Genomic DNA, 16,105 nt, shown 5'->3' with positions numbered 1-16,105 from the left:
AGAAAATGCACCGAGCGCGTGACTGCCATCCACGAGGAAGAAGCATGAGGGTGCGGGGCTGGACAGAACCCGCACGCGGAGAACGCGGCCAAAGAGAGACCAACCGTGCAATCACAACACTGCAACCCCCAAACAGGATAAACCGAGCACACACACCCACAGAAAGACTTCTGAAAGAGAAAATTCCGAAACGAGCCAGGAAGAAAGCTATCTTCAAAAGAGCAACAGGGCGCTGCCTGGCACACAGGCATGTGGAGCTGAGTGGTTACGGGGCTGTGCTGCGGCCTGAGGCCCAAGAGGGTCACACGGGAGCCCCAGCGGGCGGGGCAGAGGCGGGGGTTGGGGGGAGCAGGAGCTCGACCCTCTCCCCACAGACACCCCCACCCCCAGCATCTCTAGCCAAGAGCAACCGCCACGAGAGCAGCAAGATCCTGTGAGGCCTGGCAGAGAGCAGCTACTCAAAAGCTGTGAGCTACATCCAGACGCTGGAGGCCACACAGCATGGGGAGATGCAGAATCCATGGGGACACCCTGCTGACGGCACAGACCTGCTGCTGAAACCTGGAAAGATCATGTCCCTGGAGCCTGGAGGAAAGGCTGTTCTACGAGGAGCGACTCCATGTCCAAGGAGCAGTGGCTGCGCAGCCGCAGGAAGGCCGAGAGGAGCTACTCCACGTGCAAGGTCAGGAGGGGTGGCCATGAGGGGATACCCCTCGTCCAAGGTAAGAGAATCCCCAGTAAGATGGTAAGTGTTGCAAGAGGGCATCAGATGGCAGACTGAAACCACAATCACAGACAACCAGCCAATCTCATCACACTAAGACCATAGCTTGTCTAACTCAGTGAAACCAAGCCACGCCGTGTGGGGCCACCCAAGACGGGCGGGTCATGGTGGAGAGGTCTGACAGAATGTGGTCCACTGGAGAAGGGAATGGCAAGCCACTTCAGTATTCTTGCCTTGAGAACCCCATGAACAGTATGAAAAGGCAAAATGATAGGCTACCAAAAGGGGAACTCCCCAGGTCAGTAGGTGCCCAACATGCTACTGGAGATCAGTGGAGAAATAACTCCAGAAAGAATGCAGGGATGGAGCCAAAGCAAAAATACTGAGCTGTGGATGTGATTGGTGATAGAAGCAAGACTCAATGCTGTGAAGAGCATTATTGCATAGGAACCTGGAATGGTAGGTCCATGAATCAAGGCAAATTGGAAGTGGTCAAATGAGATGGCAAGAGTGAACGTCGACATTCTAGGAATCAGCGAACTAAAATGGACTGGAATGGGTGAATTTATCTCAAATGACCATTATTTCTACTACTGCGGGCAAGAACCCCTTAGAAGAAATGGAGTAGCCATCATGGTCAACAAAAGAGTCCGAAATGCAGTACTTGGATGCAATCTGAAAAACGACAGAATGATCTCTGTTCGTTTCCAAGGCAAACCATTAAATATTACGGTAATCCAAGGGTATGCCCCAACCAGTAACGCTGAAGAAGCTGAAGTTGAACGATTCTATGAAGACCTACAAGACCTTTTAGAACTAACACCCAAAAAAGATGTCCTTTTCATTATAGGGGACTGGAATGCAAAAGTAAGAAGTCAAGAAACACCTGGAGTAACAGGCAAATTTGGCCTTGGAATGCGGAATGAAGCAGGGAAAAGGCTAACAGAGTTTTGCCAAGAGAACGCACTGGTCATAGCAAACATCCTCTTCCAACAACACAAGAGAAGACTCTACACATGGACATCAACAGATGGTCAACAGCGAAATCAGACTGATTATATTCTCTGCAGCCAAAGATGGAGAAGCTCTATACAGTCAGTAAAAACAAGACCGGGAGCTGACCGTGGCTCAGATCATGAACTCCTTATTGCCAAATTCAGACTCAAATTGAAGAAAGTAGGGAAAACCGCTAGACCATTCAGGTATGACCTAAATCAAATCCCTTATGATTATACAGTGGAACTGAGAAATAGATTTAAGGGCCTAGATCTGATAGATAGGGTGCTTGATGAACTATGGAATGAGGTTCGTGACATTGTACAGGAGACAGGGATCAAGACCATCCCCATGGAAAAGAAATGCAAAAAAGCAAAATGGCTGTCTGGGGAGGCCTTACAAATAGCTGTGAAAAGAAGAGAAGCGAAAAGCAAAGGAGAAAAGGAAAGATATACCCATTTGAATGCAGAGTTCCAAAGAATAGCAAGAAGAGATAAGAAAACCTTCCTCAGCAATCAATGCAAAAATAGAGGAAAACAACCAAATGGGAAAGACTAGAGATCTCTTCAAGAAAATTAGAGATACCAAGAGAACATTTCATGCAAAGATGGGCTCGATAAAGGACACAAATGGTATGGACCTAACAGAAGCAGAAGATATTAACAAGAGGTGGCAAGAATACACGGAAGAACTGTACAAAAAAGATCTTCACGACCCAGATAATCATGATGGTGTGATCACTCACCTAGAGCCAGACATCCTGGAATGTGAAGTCAAGTGGGCCTTAGAAAGCATCACTACAAACAAAGCTACTGGAGGTGATGGAATCCCAGTCAAGCTGTTTCAAATCCTGAAAGATGATGCTGTGAAAGTGCTGCACTCAATATGCCAGCACATTTGGAAAACTCAGCAGTGGCCACAGGACTGGAAAAGGTCAGTTCTCATTCCAATTCCAAAGAAAGGCAATGCCAAAGAATGCTCAAACTACCGCACAATTACGCTCATCTCACACACTAGTAAAGTAATGCTCAAAATTCTCCAAGCCAGGCTTCAGCAATACGTGAACCATTAACTCCCTGATGCTCAAGCTGGTTTTAAAAAAGGCAGAGGAACCAGAGATCAAATTGCCAACATCTACTGGATCATAGAAAAAGCAAGAGAGTTCCAGAAAAACATTTATTTCTGCTTTATTGACTATGTCAAAGCCTTTGACTGTGTGGATCACAATAAACTGTGGAAAATTCTGAAAGAGATGGGAATACCAGACCACCTAACCTGCCTCTTAAGAAACCTATATGCAGGTCAGGAAGCAACAGTTAGAACTGGACATGGAACAACAGACTGATTCCAAATAGGAAAAGGAGTATGTCAAGGCTGTATATTGTCACCCTGCTTATTTAACTTCTATGCAGAGTACATCATGAGAAACGCTGGGCTGGAGGAAACACAAGCTGGAATCAAGATTGCCAGGAGAACTATCGATAACCTCAGCTATGCAGATGACACCACCCTTAATGGCAGAAAGTGAAGAAGAACTAAAAAGCCTCTTGTTGAAAGTGAAAGAGGAGAGTGAAAAAGTTGGCTTAAAGCTCAACATTCAGAAAAGGAAGATCATGGCATCCGGTCCCATCACTTCATGGGAAATAGATGGGGAAACAGTGGAAACAGTGTCAGACTTTATTTTCTTGGGCTCCAAAATCACTGCAGATGGTGACTGTAGCCATGAAATTAAAAGACGCTTACTCCTTGGAAGAAAAGTTATGAGCAACCTAGATATTATATTCAAAAGCAGAGATATTACTTTGCTGACTAAGGTCCGTGTAGTCAAGGCTATGGTTTTTCCTGTGGTCATGTATGGATGTGAGAGTTGGAGTGTGAAGAAAGCTGAGCGCCGAAGAATTGATGCTTTTGAACTGTGGTGTTGGAGAAGACTCTTGAGCGTTCCTGGGACTGCAAGGAGATCCAACCAGTCCATCCTAAAGGAGATCAGTCCTGGGTGTTCACTGGAAGGAATGATGCTAAAGCTGAAACTCCAGTACTTTGGCCACTTCATGCGAAGAGTTGACTCACTGGAAAAGACTCTGATGCTGGGAGGGATTGGGGGCAGGAGGAGAAGGGGACGACCGAGGATGAGATGGCTGGATGGCATCACCGACTCGATGGACGTGAGTCTGAGTGAATTCCAGGAGTTGGTGATGGACAGGGAGGCCTGGAGTGCTGCGATTCATGGGGTCGCAAAGAGTTGGACACGACTGAGCGACTGAACTGACTGAATTGAACAGCTGCCTAAGAAAGTGTAAGAACAGCCCCTGAAAAGACCAAGCTGACCCACAAGGTCACTAAATGCCAGCAGGAAGAAAACCCACGACCTTGAATGAAGACAAAGAGATCCTGATCTTCAACAATGTCCAGCTCACAACAATTCTTAGACAAGCATGAAGGCAGGGAGAGAAAAAGCATCATCAGAGGAAGGTGAAAGAGACCCAGCAATGAACTGGATACTCAAGCAGCATGCAGGAATTTAAAAGTTAGAAGTGCATTCAAGATTTCAAGGTGAAGCTAACGGTTGAGAAGATGGGGAATCTCGAGAGAGAAAAAACTATAAAGAAAATGCAAACTCTGGAGGTGGAAACTCTTAACACCTAAAATAAGAAAGTCATTAAATAAGCTTCAGAGCATTCTAACCGTAAGGAGGAACAGAGCAGTGGACTTGTGAGCAGGGTGATATAAACCGCACAACACGACCTGCAGAGGAAAACTCACAGAGCCTTAACGACCTATGGGGCAGGAACGTCCCAGAAGAAATGAGGGGGCAATCATAGAGGAGAGACTTTTTAAAGAAACAATGGTCTAAAGTCCAGTAAATCTGATTAAAACCATCACCCCAAGCGTCTAAGACGCTTAAAGAGCTCTAAGCAGAACACACACAAAAGCCCACGTGATGGGCAGACTGCGGACACTGGAGATGAAGAGAAGGGCTGCCCGGCGGCCAAGCGCTGAGAGAGCCGGCCGCCCGCGCGGGGCCCACACGCGCCAGAGGAAGCAGGGCCGCGCGCCACCAGCACAGAGCCTGTCTGTGCGCCAGAGCCGTGCTCGGCAGCGAGGAAGGCCGCTGCCCTGAGAAGCCCGCACTCCGCAGCTGGAGAAAAGCACAGCAACAGCAGAGACCCAGGACAGCCACAAGGAGGCGAGTGAGATGGGGAGGAGACCCGAAAGGTAGTCGGGAAAAGGGTGACGTCACACACACTTTACACGGGCGAGAGGGAGCGTCAGCACTCAGAAACAGAGCCAGCAGGAGAGCCTGGAACTTTTGACGCCTTCAAACGGCCAGGGCCAAAGCTGTCAACCTAGAGTTCTGCATCCGAGGAAAACACCCTTTCAAGAAAGAGAGAGCAACAAAGGGAACAACGCCATTTGCCGCTGAACCAAAAAGAGCAAAACACCCAGGAGTGCACCTGCCCACGGAGGCTGAAGACCCCATGCAGAGCCGTGAGGCACCGAGGAGAGACACTGCAGGTGCCGGCTAGCTGGGGAGACGCGACACGCTCTGGGCCCAGGAGAAGCCGTCCTGTGAGCTCACTTCTGGCCGGGGCGCTGTCTGCAGAAACGACCACCTGTGGCCAGTGACTTCGTGTTGTGGCTGGGCGAACGTTAATCTGCTCATTCACTGTGCAGGTTGTTACACACAGCGGTTACACACGACACCCCTGTAAAGCTGCCTAGTTTCTGAGCAGGGCTTTCAGCCCAGTATTCTGTAGAGCACAGCAGCGTTCTCTAGTACCATGAGTTTCAGTTTCACTTCCCATTTCAGAATCAATCACTAACATGTTTTTGGCTTTTGTTGATCTAATGTTCACATCATCTGAATAGAACTATATTCTGAAGAACTATCGTCTGAGACATTAGTACATATATCACTTAGACAATCAAAGACAGTATCTGCATAAAATTCACTGACAAATTCCTCACTCAAAATTTCACAAAGCATCAGTTTTGAAAATTTCACGTTTATAATATACACAAGGTTGGGAGAAAAACAGAGCAAAATGTGAATGGCAGAACTTCCCTGGTGTCCAGTGGTTGAGAACCCACCTGCCAACGCAGGGGACACGGCTCGGTCCCTTGTCTGGGAAGACCCCACTTGCCGCAGCCGCAGAGCCACAAGCACCGGGCCTCAGGCTGCGACTGCGGAAGCCTGTGCACCTGGAGCCCCTGCTCCGCGCAGGAGGAGCTGCCACAGTGGGAAGCCTGCTCACCGCAAGGAAGAGCAGCCCCTACTTGCTGCAGCAAAGCTGTGCAGCCAAAAAATAAAACAAATCAAAAAATGAACAGAAGACCTAAATAGACGTTTTTCCAAAGAAGACACGTATATGACCAATAGGCTCGTGAAAAGCTGCTCAATATCAGTATTATTAACATTAGAAAAATGCAAATCAAAACTATAGTAAGGTACTACCTCACACCAGTCAGAAAGGCCATCATGAAAAATTCTACAACTAATAAACATTGGCGAGGGTGTGGGGAAAAGGGAGCCCAGCTCCACTGCTGGCAGGATGGAAGCTGGTGCGGCTGCTATGGACAATAGTGTGGAGGCTCCTTAGAAACCTACCAACAGAGCTGCCACGCGACCCTGCAATCCCACCCCCGGGCACACATCCAGAAAAGACAAAACCTCTAACTCGAAAAGATACATGCACCCCAGTATTGACTTCAGCAGCATTTGCAATAGCCTACATGGAAACCCCATAAATGTCCATCAACAGATAAATGGATAAAGGTGTGGTACATATACACGGTGGACTACTACTCAGCCTTGAAAAGCATGGAGTGACGCCACCCGCAGCTACATGGATGGACCCAGAGATGATCACTAAGCAAAATTAAGTTAGAGAAAGAAAAATACCATTTGCTATCACTTAAATGTGGAATCTGAAAAATTATATAAGTGAACTTATTTAGAAAACAGAAGCAGACTCACAGACATAGAAAACAAACATGGTTACCAGAGGGGATGAGGGGAAGGGGCGGATTAGGGGTCTGGGGTTGACATACACACTCTATCTGTATGAAGCAGACAGTCAACAAGGACCTGCACAGCACAGGCAGCGTACTCAGTACCCTGTGAAAGCCTATAATGGAAAAGAATCTACTGTATACACACATACAGACATGTGTATGCCTTCCTGGTGGCTCAGACAGTGAGGAATCTGCCTGTAAGGCAGGAGACCCAGGTTCAAGCCCTGGGTCGGGGAAGTCCCCTGGAGAAGGGCCTGGCAGCCCACTGCAGGGTTCTTGCTTGGAGAATCCCACAGAGGAGCCTGACAGGTGGGGCGGCACCAAGCCAGACACGAGCGAGCGGCTGACACTTTCACAGACACACATCTAGATCACTTACACCCGAGACACAGCACTGTGAATTAGTAGTGCTTCGAAAAAAATGGTGAAAATAAAAAAATTTAAAAGGCACAATAAAGAGATTTTCAAGTGAAAAAAAAAAATGCTGGGGGAATTTACCCCTAGCGGATTCGATTTACAAGAAGCATTAAAAGTCCTTCAGGGTCTTCCCTGGTGGTCCAGCGGTTGAGAACCTGCCTTGCAATGCAGGGGACACATGATCAACTCCTGCTCGGGGAACCAAGATCGTACGTGCTGCAGGGCAACTGAGCCCCTGTGCCTCAAGTACTGAGCCCCCGCGGCCAAGTAGATAAAATACATACATAAGTATTAAAGAGAGAAAAGTTCAGGCTGAAGAGAAATGACACAATGGCAGACCTACAAGGAAAGAATGAAACATACTGGGCACGGCAGACAGGCTAGCCCTTGTCTAACTCCTTCCAAATAAAGCTGCCACTTAAACATAATCCATGCTGAGTGCTGACTTTACAGGTGAAAGCAAAACAGGCGACGATGGCAAATGACAGGAGCAGGCAGTTCCGCAGGGGGTCAGGGGTGTGGGTACAATTCAGCCCCAGAAGACCTGTGACTGCAGTCACTGACGACCACTGCAAGTACTGCAAAGAAACAGCTCAAAAGCCACACAGTGCTGATAGCGTGGAGTAATAATGCCCAACTATCTGGAAAAATAACAAAAGCAAGAAAAGAGCAAAGAAAGGATAGCAAGCTGAAAGTCAGACTTCACATCAGTGTGGAAGTGGAAGTGTTAGTTGCTCAGCTGTGTCCAACTCTTTGCGGTCCTCTGTCCGTGGGATTCTCCAGACAAGAACACTGGAGTGGACAGCGTCTCCTTCCCCAGGGGATCTTCCCGACTCAGGGATCAAACCTGGGTCTCCTGCACTGCAGGCGGATTCTTTACCCTCTGAGCCAGAAGAACCCATCACACATCAATTATTAAGTATAAATGCTTATGCCAGATTCACAGTGTTGTATGGCAGAGGCTAACACAGCACTGTAATTATCCTCCAACTAGATTTAAAAAAATTTTTTAAATAAAGAGAAAAACTTAGACGTGAAGATACAAGTATAAATAGACCAAAAAGTCCAATGAAAGACAGAAATGGGTAAAAAGAAGACCTAACCACGAGTACCAGGAGCTCCCCTTAACTGTAGAGACACAGACCAGTCAGAAGGGAAGGCAGCAGACAGGACATGCCACAGAGATGCTGGTCTAGGGTGCCAACTCCAAGAGCGCAAGTAGCGTGGGGGGAGAGGACCGTCCGCTCTCTGCGCCTGTGAGCCCCCTTCACCCAGAGCCAGGACCCAGGCTCCCCCAAACCCTGGGTGGCAGGCTGCCAGTGCTGGTTCTCGCCTGCTCGCTCCTCACCGCGGCCTGCTCTCCCCACAGGGGGCAGCAGTTCAGGACGCCAAGATATCCCCGAAGCCACCCAGCCAAGGCGGGGGGGTGGGGGGGGGCTCTGCCCACCGCACAGCCCCCTCTATTCCAGTGCCCACCCGCCAGGTCTGGCAGAGAACAAGGGTGGCCTCAAAGTCCACCCCAAACTTCTCTGAAGAGACACCAGGCAGCTGGAACCCAGCAGAGCACCGTCCACACGGAGGTGTGCACAGCCGAGGAGAGCGCAGGGGTCTTCAGAGGACAGACACAGGTTCTGCGAAAACCCCGCTCGCCCTTGGGTGACTCCAAACCTTCCTGAGACTGGGGGCGGGGGGCGGGGGACGGGGGGGTTCCCCACAGCCTCGGTCACCGCTGCCTGCAGACACCAGTCAGGATGGGCACTGCAGGCCAGTGAGGGGAGAGGGGGAGCCCACTCCCAGTCCCCGGGGCCATACGCACCTCCAGGAGCCGGGAGATGGCGTCGGGCTGGGCTCTGGGCCGGCTGTCATAGCAGGGCCACACCACCCGGCGCCTGCTCTGGGGGGCACCCCCATCTGGCCGCTCTTCCTCCGGGGGCTCAGGGGGCCCCTGCGCCAGTTCCCAGTCGTAGGGGGGGCCCTCGGCCAGCGTCTCCTCGGTGTAAAAGTCCCACACCTTCAGGTTGGACACGTGGCTGTAGGGCCGCAGGACCTGGGGGCGGGCCTGGCGTGAGCACTGGGCGTGGGGGGGCCCGGCCGCCTCGCCCGGGGCCCGGCTCACCTCCGCGTCCTCTGGCGCGTACATGTAGTTGTAAAACACAGGCGTCCGCTTGCTCAGCCGCTCCACGTACTCCCACACCGAGCGGCAGGCCTGCGGGGCCCGGCGATCCCCCTTCTCCTCGTAAAGCAGCCCTGTGGGCGGGAGGGAGGCGGGGCAGCGCCGGGCTATCGACTACGCCCCTCCTGCAGACCACGCCCTCCACCCGCGGGCCACGCCCTCCAGCGGGCCGCGCCCACCGCCTCCCGTCCCCAGCCGCCCTGCCCCTGTACCCAGCTCAATGCGTTCATAATCGGAGTCCAGCAGGAAGGTCCGGAAGCGGCGAGACACGTGATGGTAGCCAAGGAACTTGAGGTAGAAAGGGCTGAACTCGAACTCCATGGGGAACTGCAGGTGGACCTGTGTGCAGGCCAGGGTCAGCGGAGGGCGGTCAGCACGCGCAGCCCCAGCCGCGGCCACCCACTCACCTGGTGTACACAGTCCAGGAACTGCAGGAAGACTGGAGTGAAGCCACTGCTCTGCCCAGCTAGGGTGTGGGCGCCGCGGTGGCTGAAGCGATGGCCGAAGGACAGCCACTCCTTCTCCACCAGCAGACGAAAGCCCTCCAGGGTGCGGTAGAAGGGGTCTGAGAGCAGCTGCACCAGAGACACCACCTGCCCGCAGCACCAAGGGTCAGCAGGGCGTGGGGACCCCGCCCCCTGCGCACCTGCGTGACGTCCCCGCCCCCCCCGCGCCCCTGCGGGACGGCCCCGCCCCCCCCACACACCGGAGTGATGTCCCCGCCCCGCACCTGCGTGGTGATGTCCCAGCCGTCCTCCAGGCTCACCAGGACGGAGGAGCCCGAGTCCAGGAGCTCCACCACCAGCACCGACACCTGCAGCAGCTTGTGGATCTGCGGGGCCCGCACCCCTCAGCACCTCCCAGGGCCCCAGACCCCACACATCCACAGGAGAGGTGGTTGTGCAGGGCCCCCCGCCAGAGGACAGCCTGTGCCGTGGGAAGGCTGGACAGGCCCAAAGGGTGCAGGGGTGCGTCCCTCCTCCCGCCCACCTGTCAGCGCCTTCTGGGCCTGAAGAAGTGGCCCTCCCTGACACGCCCAGTCCCACCAGGACAGAGCAGAGGGTGCCCACACGGCCGGGCCCTGGCCTCCACCTCTGTCCACCTCCCACCACTGGGAAGCAGCCATGACCTTCTCCCAAAGCCGGTGAGCAAGTCCAGACCCCACCCACTTGAGGCCCTAGGTAACTGGGGGGCCGAGCACCCAGGCGGTCACTGGACAGTCCCTCCCCGTGGCTTCTGCAGCCCCTCCCAGTGCCATCCCCCACAGCGGGGTCAGAGCAGGGGAGAGACCTGGATGAGCCACTCTGAGTCTTCCAGTGAGCGCAGGAAGGAGGCAGGACCAGGCTCGGTGGCAGGACAGCCAGGGACACAGGCCTTCAGCAGCTTCTTGAAGCTCGCCTTCACCTGCCGCGCCTCGAACACCTCAATGGGCACCAGCTCCCACTGCTGCAGGGGGTCTGGCCGCACACCCTGGAAAAGGCCAACCGTGGTGAGGCGGGCCCAGACCTTACATCCCCACCTGGCCCTGGGACCCCATCCCACTCACCTTCAGCTGGGCTTTGTCTCCAATGATATAGAGGGCTGCACGCTGCGGCCGCAGAAAGCCTGGGTCAGCAGGGGCCCCGTTGGCCTGGGGGGGGCCCACGCCTGCTAGCCGGGAGCCCACATCAGTGCTGAGCCCACCACTGCGCCCACTGGCCCGGACGCTGCCCCATTTACCTGCACAGAGAAATGAGGTAAGCGCCAGACCGGGGCCAGGGCAACACTTACCTAGGGCTGAGCTCCCAGGAAGGACAAGGGCGGGACTCGGGGCATCAGGCTGTTAGTGCCCAGGGCTGTGGGGAGGGCTGGGTTACACCAGTCTGTCAGGTGGGGCCGTTAGTGCCAGACATGGGGATGTCAGTGCCCGTGACCGCTCAGTCCCGTGGGGACCATCGGGGCCAGGTGTGGGGGAGCCGGCCGGAGTGGCCAGTACGGTACCTCGGGGCGCAGTCCGTCTGGAGGCCGAGGCCGCCATGGGGTTGGACAGCGTGGTGACCCTGGCTCTGGGGCTGGGCACTGGGGGTACAGCAGAGAGAAGGCTCAGGCCTGGCCCCAGGCCTGGGGGGCGCCCAGCGAGGGGGAGACTGTGGCCCGAGAGGACTGCGTGCAGGGCTGGGTTGCCCCAAAGCCCCAGGGAGCCACAGGGAGCCAGAGACAGCGGGGGTCAGCACCAAGACCCTCTGGGCCCCCAGGGCGAACAAGGGGACAGAGGACCCAACGGTAGGTAGAGAGGGGAGGGGACAGGCCGGACACTGGGCCTCCTCTGCACCCTCAGCCCATGGATGCTGCCAGGGCTGCTCATGGCGTGGCCGCCCAGCACTCCCTGCCAGGCACACAGCAGCAGGAGGAGCCCATGAAGTGCGGCCCAGAGAGGAGGCGGCCCCCAGCCTGGGGCCTCCAAGGCTGGTTCAATCCAGGACACAGGCAGGTTCGAGGCTCGTGGGCAGGACGTGCAGGGAGCTGGCAGGACGAGGTTCTGCACTGGCCTCTGGGTTCCAAAGCCAGCACCAAGCCCTGCCTCTCCTCTGAGTGGGGTGCAGGCCACGGGAGGTGAGCATGAAGGCAGCCTACCACGCTGCAGGCGGAAGCACCATCACCCACAGCAAGGACTCTGTGTCTTCACGACAGTCTGAACCGGAACTGGGCACAGCTGAGGTAAGCTGAGCCCCTGTCCACCCCGGGCAATGAGGGCATGGCCCCTTCCCGGAACTTGGGGGGCACCAGGCAGCCACACCACAAGCCCCATCAGGGAAAACCCAGGCACAGGGGACGAGAGGCCCTGCGGAGGGGGCGCCTGCTGCCTCAGGGGCTGCTCAGAACCTCTGGAGGGGACGGAAGGCAAAACAGCACGACCGTAAAACGAACTGAAGGACGGAAAACTAAAAACTAGAAGTGACGTTCCCAGCAGAGAAGAGACACGGGTAAGGTACATGCCCCTTCAGAAGGGCGGATGCCAAGGCTGGTCCTCCCTAGGTCGGCATCCCCGTTAACCACGAGGACAGGGGAATGAATGCCCGTTTCCACAGCTGACACAGGTCCTGTGCCTCAGGGTGGGGGCAACTGACCGCAGGGAGGGCTGCAGACGTGGGTGGTGAGCTCACAGGACTCAAGAGTGGGCAGCGGGAAGAATCAAGGAAGATGCTTGGGCTTCTGGAAGGCTGGGCCCACAGGCGGTGCCAGCCCAAGAGCCCACTTGAGGACCCTAGCGCGTCTGGCAGCTAGAGCCACAGCAGAGGAAAGCGCAGACAAGTCTGAGGGAGGGGGTGAATCAGGAAGGCCTGAGTGACAAGCAACCGGTGGTGTGACGCCTGCACCAGCCAGGGTTAAGCGGTGGGGGGGTCTCACACAGAAGAGACCCCCGTGTGACCTCTGCCAACTGCACACACAACCGCCAGGACAGCTCCGGATGTGCACAGGGCCTAGGTGGACACTGTCACCCCGTCTGCTAAGAAACAGGCGGAGGTCGGCTCCGGCCAGCATCTGGGCCATAGTCAGGCCGAGGGTGGGCAGCTTCCCAGACCTCGTGCCTCGAGTGGGCAGAGGAGCCCTCCAAGCACAGACTGAGAGGGCTCTGATCCCCAAGCCCCAAGCACAGAGGAGCCACAGGAGTTACATGGCAGCTGGGGGAGGCCCAGTGGGCCAAGAGAACAAACCAGAGGCCAGAGCATCGTGAGGGCCCAGGAGGGGAGACGGGGGCAGGGAAGGAGGAGGCCGTCACAGGGCCTTGATGAGGGGGACAGGGCGCGGGATGGGGCTGGGGGAGGGTAAGCGTGATGTAGAGGTGACTGCCTCGAGCAAGGCCCCTGGGCGAGGCTGTTCCTGCCAGCACACACCCCTCCCCTGCCTGCAGGCCCTGGGGCCCTCACGGGTGTCTAGAATCCTCTCCCAGTGCCAGGCACTCACGCGGGTCACCCCCCCAACAGCGTTCCCACCCCAGGACACCAGACCCTGTGCCCAGCATCGCAAGCTCTCCTGCACCGAGTACCTCCCGGGTCACCCGGCACCTGTACCCTGAGGGCGAATGGCAGGGCCCAGGATGGCCCCTGGTGCACGCCCTGGGCCTGCCGCCGCCTCTGCAAACCCCCGAAGGAGCGGTCAGAGCAGGGCCTCAGGACACTTACCTGGTCCCACTACCCTGACACTGCCCCCTTACGGGCCTGCCCTCCATAAATGCCACCACTGCCCCCAAGTCCTCCCGTCCAAGCACACTCACCATGGCTGCCCATGTGGGCGGAGGAGAAGCCGCTGAGCGTGTTGCGGCCGGATGCATCCGCGTAGCGCGGCATGGAGCTGACTACGGCCTGCAGATACTTCTCCTGTTCCAGGCTGCTGGAGTCGGCCTGGGACTGGCCTGGCGGGGGGAGGCGTAGGTGGGGGCGGGGCCCCGGGCCCTGGGGCGGGGCAGGAGGCAGGGCGAGGGGGGCGGGGCGGGGCCATAGCAGCAGCAGGGCGCCTACCTGGAGAAGGCGCATTCTGGGCCTTGAAGAGACCTACGACACCCTTGCCGTGCAGGCCTCCAGAGCGCAGCAACACAGCCTTGGAGCGCCCGCTGCGCCAGCAGACCACCGGAAAGCGGTTCTGGCGGTAGCAGCGGGAGACGCGCTGCAGAGCGTTGTCCTGGATGCTCTGGGGCACGATCAGCAGCCCAGGGTAGCTGCGAGGAGGCAGCGGCGGCGGGTGAGGGCGGCGGCAGCCACTGTGGACCCACAGCCAGCGCCCCGGGGCCGCGCCAGGGCTCACCTGCGGCAGATGGCGTACATGCGGTTCACCGGAGAGATGCGGAAGGGCTCGGACTTGGCCCGGCTCAGGCTGCTGCTCAGCGTGCCCAGCCCCAGGCGCTGGTAGTCCCGGCAGCACGCCCGCTCCACCAGGCTGCTCATGGTCATGCGGTCCGAGGGCTTCAGGGCTGAGGACGGCGTCAGCGTGCTGGGCTCCAGCTCCTCCGAAACTGGGGCAGACCAGGCACACAGGGCTCGTCACTCTCAGACCTCCCAGGTCCCCTACCCTCCACGGGAAGGCCTTCACCCAGACCACCCAGGGCTCCCCACCCCCACCAGAGATCTCATCCTCCTGGTCCTCCGGGGGCGGCTGGCCCCGGTGCTCCCAGCTGGGGGGGTTGTACTTCTTCCGAGTGACATACTGCCGCCCGATAGTCTTCTTGGCGTTCTTCACCAGGTTCCTGGATAGGGTCCTGGGGGTGGGAGAGCACGGCCACCGCGATGAGATGGACGGGGGACACACACAGTGTGCTGGCCTTTGGGCCCAGCCCCCTACCTGAAGGAAGGTCCCTTGTCCTTGGTGACTCGGGGTGGCCGGCCGGGGGTGTGGGCAGAACCCAGGGTGAGTGCGAACGTGCCTCGGATGTCTGGTGGGTACCGCAGCTTGTGCAGCTGCTTGCGGAAGAGCTCAGCGCTGTCAGACCCCACCTCCTCGTCAAATGCCATCTTCAGCAGCTGCGTCAGACGGGGGGGCCTCAGAGGCTGGACGGCCCATGGGCCTGAGCCCAGCCACCGAGGCAGACAGGCCTCCAGGACAGCCCACGCTGCATCACTGGAACGCGAGGGTTTCTAACAGGGTGGACGGGGGACAGCCCTATGGCCAGAAGGGCCCCGGAGAAGGCGGCTGGGTCTACCACGGGACTGAGAGAGTCAGTCTCGCCTCTGCATCCAGAGACGGACACCCCTGAGGGAGCAGCCCAAGGACACAGGGCTAACGGAGGGTCCGCTCCCCAAACCGCACGCAGCTGCAGACAGACGACCCAGTCTTTGTGTGCACGCCCTCCGCAGGGGTTTCAGTCAGGCGTGCTCACGCAGCGCACGCGACCCGGATCCGGGGGCCTAGCCTCACACACGAGATAGTCCCGACAACCAGCCCGTGGCACGGGCAGAGGACCCCGCGCCGAGGCGCCGCGGCCCCCGCACAGATCAGGGCCGCAGAGGGCTCGGTGCCGGCGCCGCTGCCGCCCGTGCGGACGGCACGAGGGGCCCGCAGACCCCCGCCCACCTGGAAGGTGCAGGAGCGCAGCTGCAGCCCGTCCTGCAGGAGCTGGTCCACAGGGGTCTGGACGCTGATGCGCTTCTCCTTGGTGAGCGCAGCCACCGGGAAGGAGCGGACCACCACCTGCTCCCCCACTGGGAACAGGCCGGGTGCAGAGTCAGGGAGGGGAGGGGCCACAGAGCCTCAGGGGACCAGGGCCACGGGGCAGACAACAGCCTGTCTCCACAGACCTCCCCCACTCCCGAGGCGGGAGAGGGAGGGGCAGAGAAAGTCCCCCTCACCCAGGGACCTAGGAGGAGAGGGGAGGCAAGGGCAGGGTGGGCGCAGAGGCCCCGAGGCTCACCCAGGGGGTCGGTGGGCATCCCCGTGAAGATGACCCGGTATGTGGTGAGGAACACGGCGCCCTCGGCCGGCAGCAGCGCAGGGCCGCCTCCGGGCCCCCCCGCGCCCTCCTCTCGCCCGTCGGGCAACAGGTAGACGCGAAGGCCGTCCAGCACACACTCCTCTCCGGGCAGCAGGCGTGGCCGAAGCAGTTTGGGCTGTTTGGGGAGGGGAGCGTTGCCTCAGGACACGGCCAGGTCCTGGGCCCGGCCCCCGCGGCGCCCCCTCACCTTCTGGATGGGGGGCAGCCTCTTGCTCTCTCTGTGCACGGCCTCCAGGGTCTCGATGTGCATCTGGACGATGTCTGGGGGAGAGCGGTCCTCACGCCAGGGCCTGGGCCCACCCACCCAAGGGGAGTG

The 16,105-nt window shown here is 57.3% G+C and overlaps 1 protein-coding gene across 5 annotated transcripts in view; it reads right to left on the bottom strand.

Annotated features, from left to right (window-relative positions):
- Positions 1–16,105, bottom strand: part of SBF1 (SET binding factor 1) — a 30,465-nt gene that overhangs the window by 1,763 nt on the left and 12,597 nt on the right. For 3 of the 5 annotated variants that reach the window (XM_040233559.1, XM_040233558.1, XM_040233564.1), the window contains 16 exons: positions 15,977–16,050; positions 15,709–15,904; positions 15,372–15,499; positions 14,643–14,821; positions 14,423–14,559; positions 14,109–14,316; positions 13,826–14,022; positions 13,582–13,719; positions 11,307–11,384; positions 10,873–11,045; positions 10,617–10,796; positions 10,057–10,158; positions 9,734–9,919; positions 9,539–9,665; positions 9,270–9,400; positions 8,970–9,200 (listed from right to left, as the gene is read on the bottom strand). In XM_040233559.1, the coding sequence (XP_040089493.1) occupies positions 8,970–9,200; positions 9,270–9,400; positions 9,539–9,665; positions 9,734–9,919; positions 10,057–10,158; positions 10,617–10,796; positions 10,873–11,045; positions 11,307–11,384; positions 13,582–13,719; positions 13,826–14,022; positions 14,109–14,316; positions 14,423–14,559; positions 14,643–14,821; positions 15,372–15,499; positions 15,709–15,904; positions 15,977–16,050 (2,465 nt within the window). The remainder of the gene's footprint in view (positions 1–8,969; positions 9,201–9,269; positions 9,401–9,538; positions 9,666–9,733; positions 9,920–10,056; positions 10,159–10,616; positions 10,797–10,872; positions 11,046–11,306; positions 11,385–13,581; positions 13,720–13,825; positions 14,023–14,108; positions 14,317–14,422; positions 14,560–14,642; positions 14,822–15,371; positions 15,500–15,708; positions 15,905–15,976; positions 16,051–16,105) is intronic. The other 2 variants (XM_040233563.1, XM_040233562.1) reach the window with 1 other exon arrangement.

This window comes from Oryx dammah, unplaced genomic scaffold (assembly GCF_014754425.2).
Source record: "Oryx dammah isolate SB20612 unplaced genomic scaffold, SCBI_Odam_1.1 HiC_scaffold_29, whole genome shotgun sequence".
Classification (NCBI taxonomy): Eukaryota; Metazoa; Chordata; class Mammalia; order Artiodactyla; family Bovidae; genus Oryx; species Oryx dammah.
The sequence above is the reverse complement of the archived record's forward strand: the minus strand, read 5'-3'. Positions and strand labels throughout refer to the sequence as shown.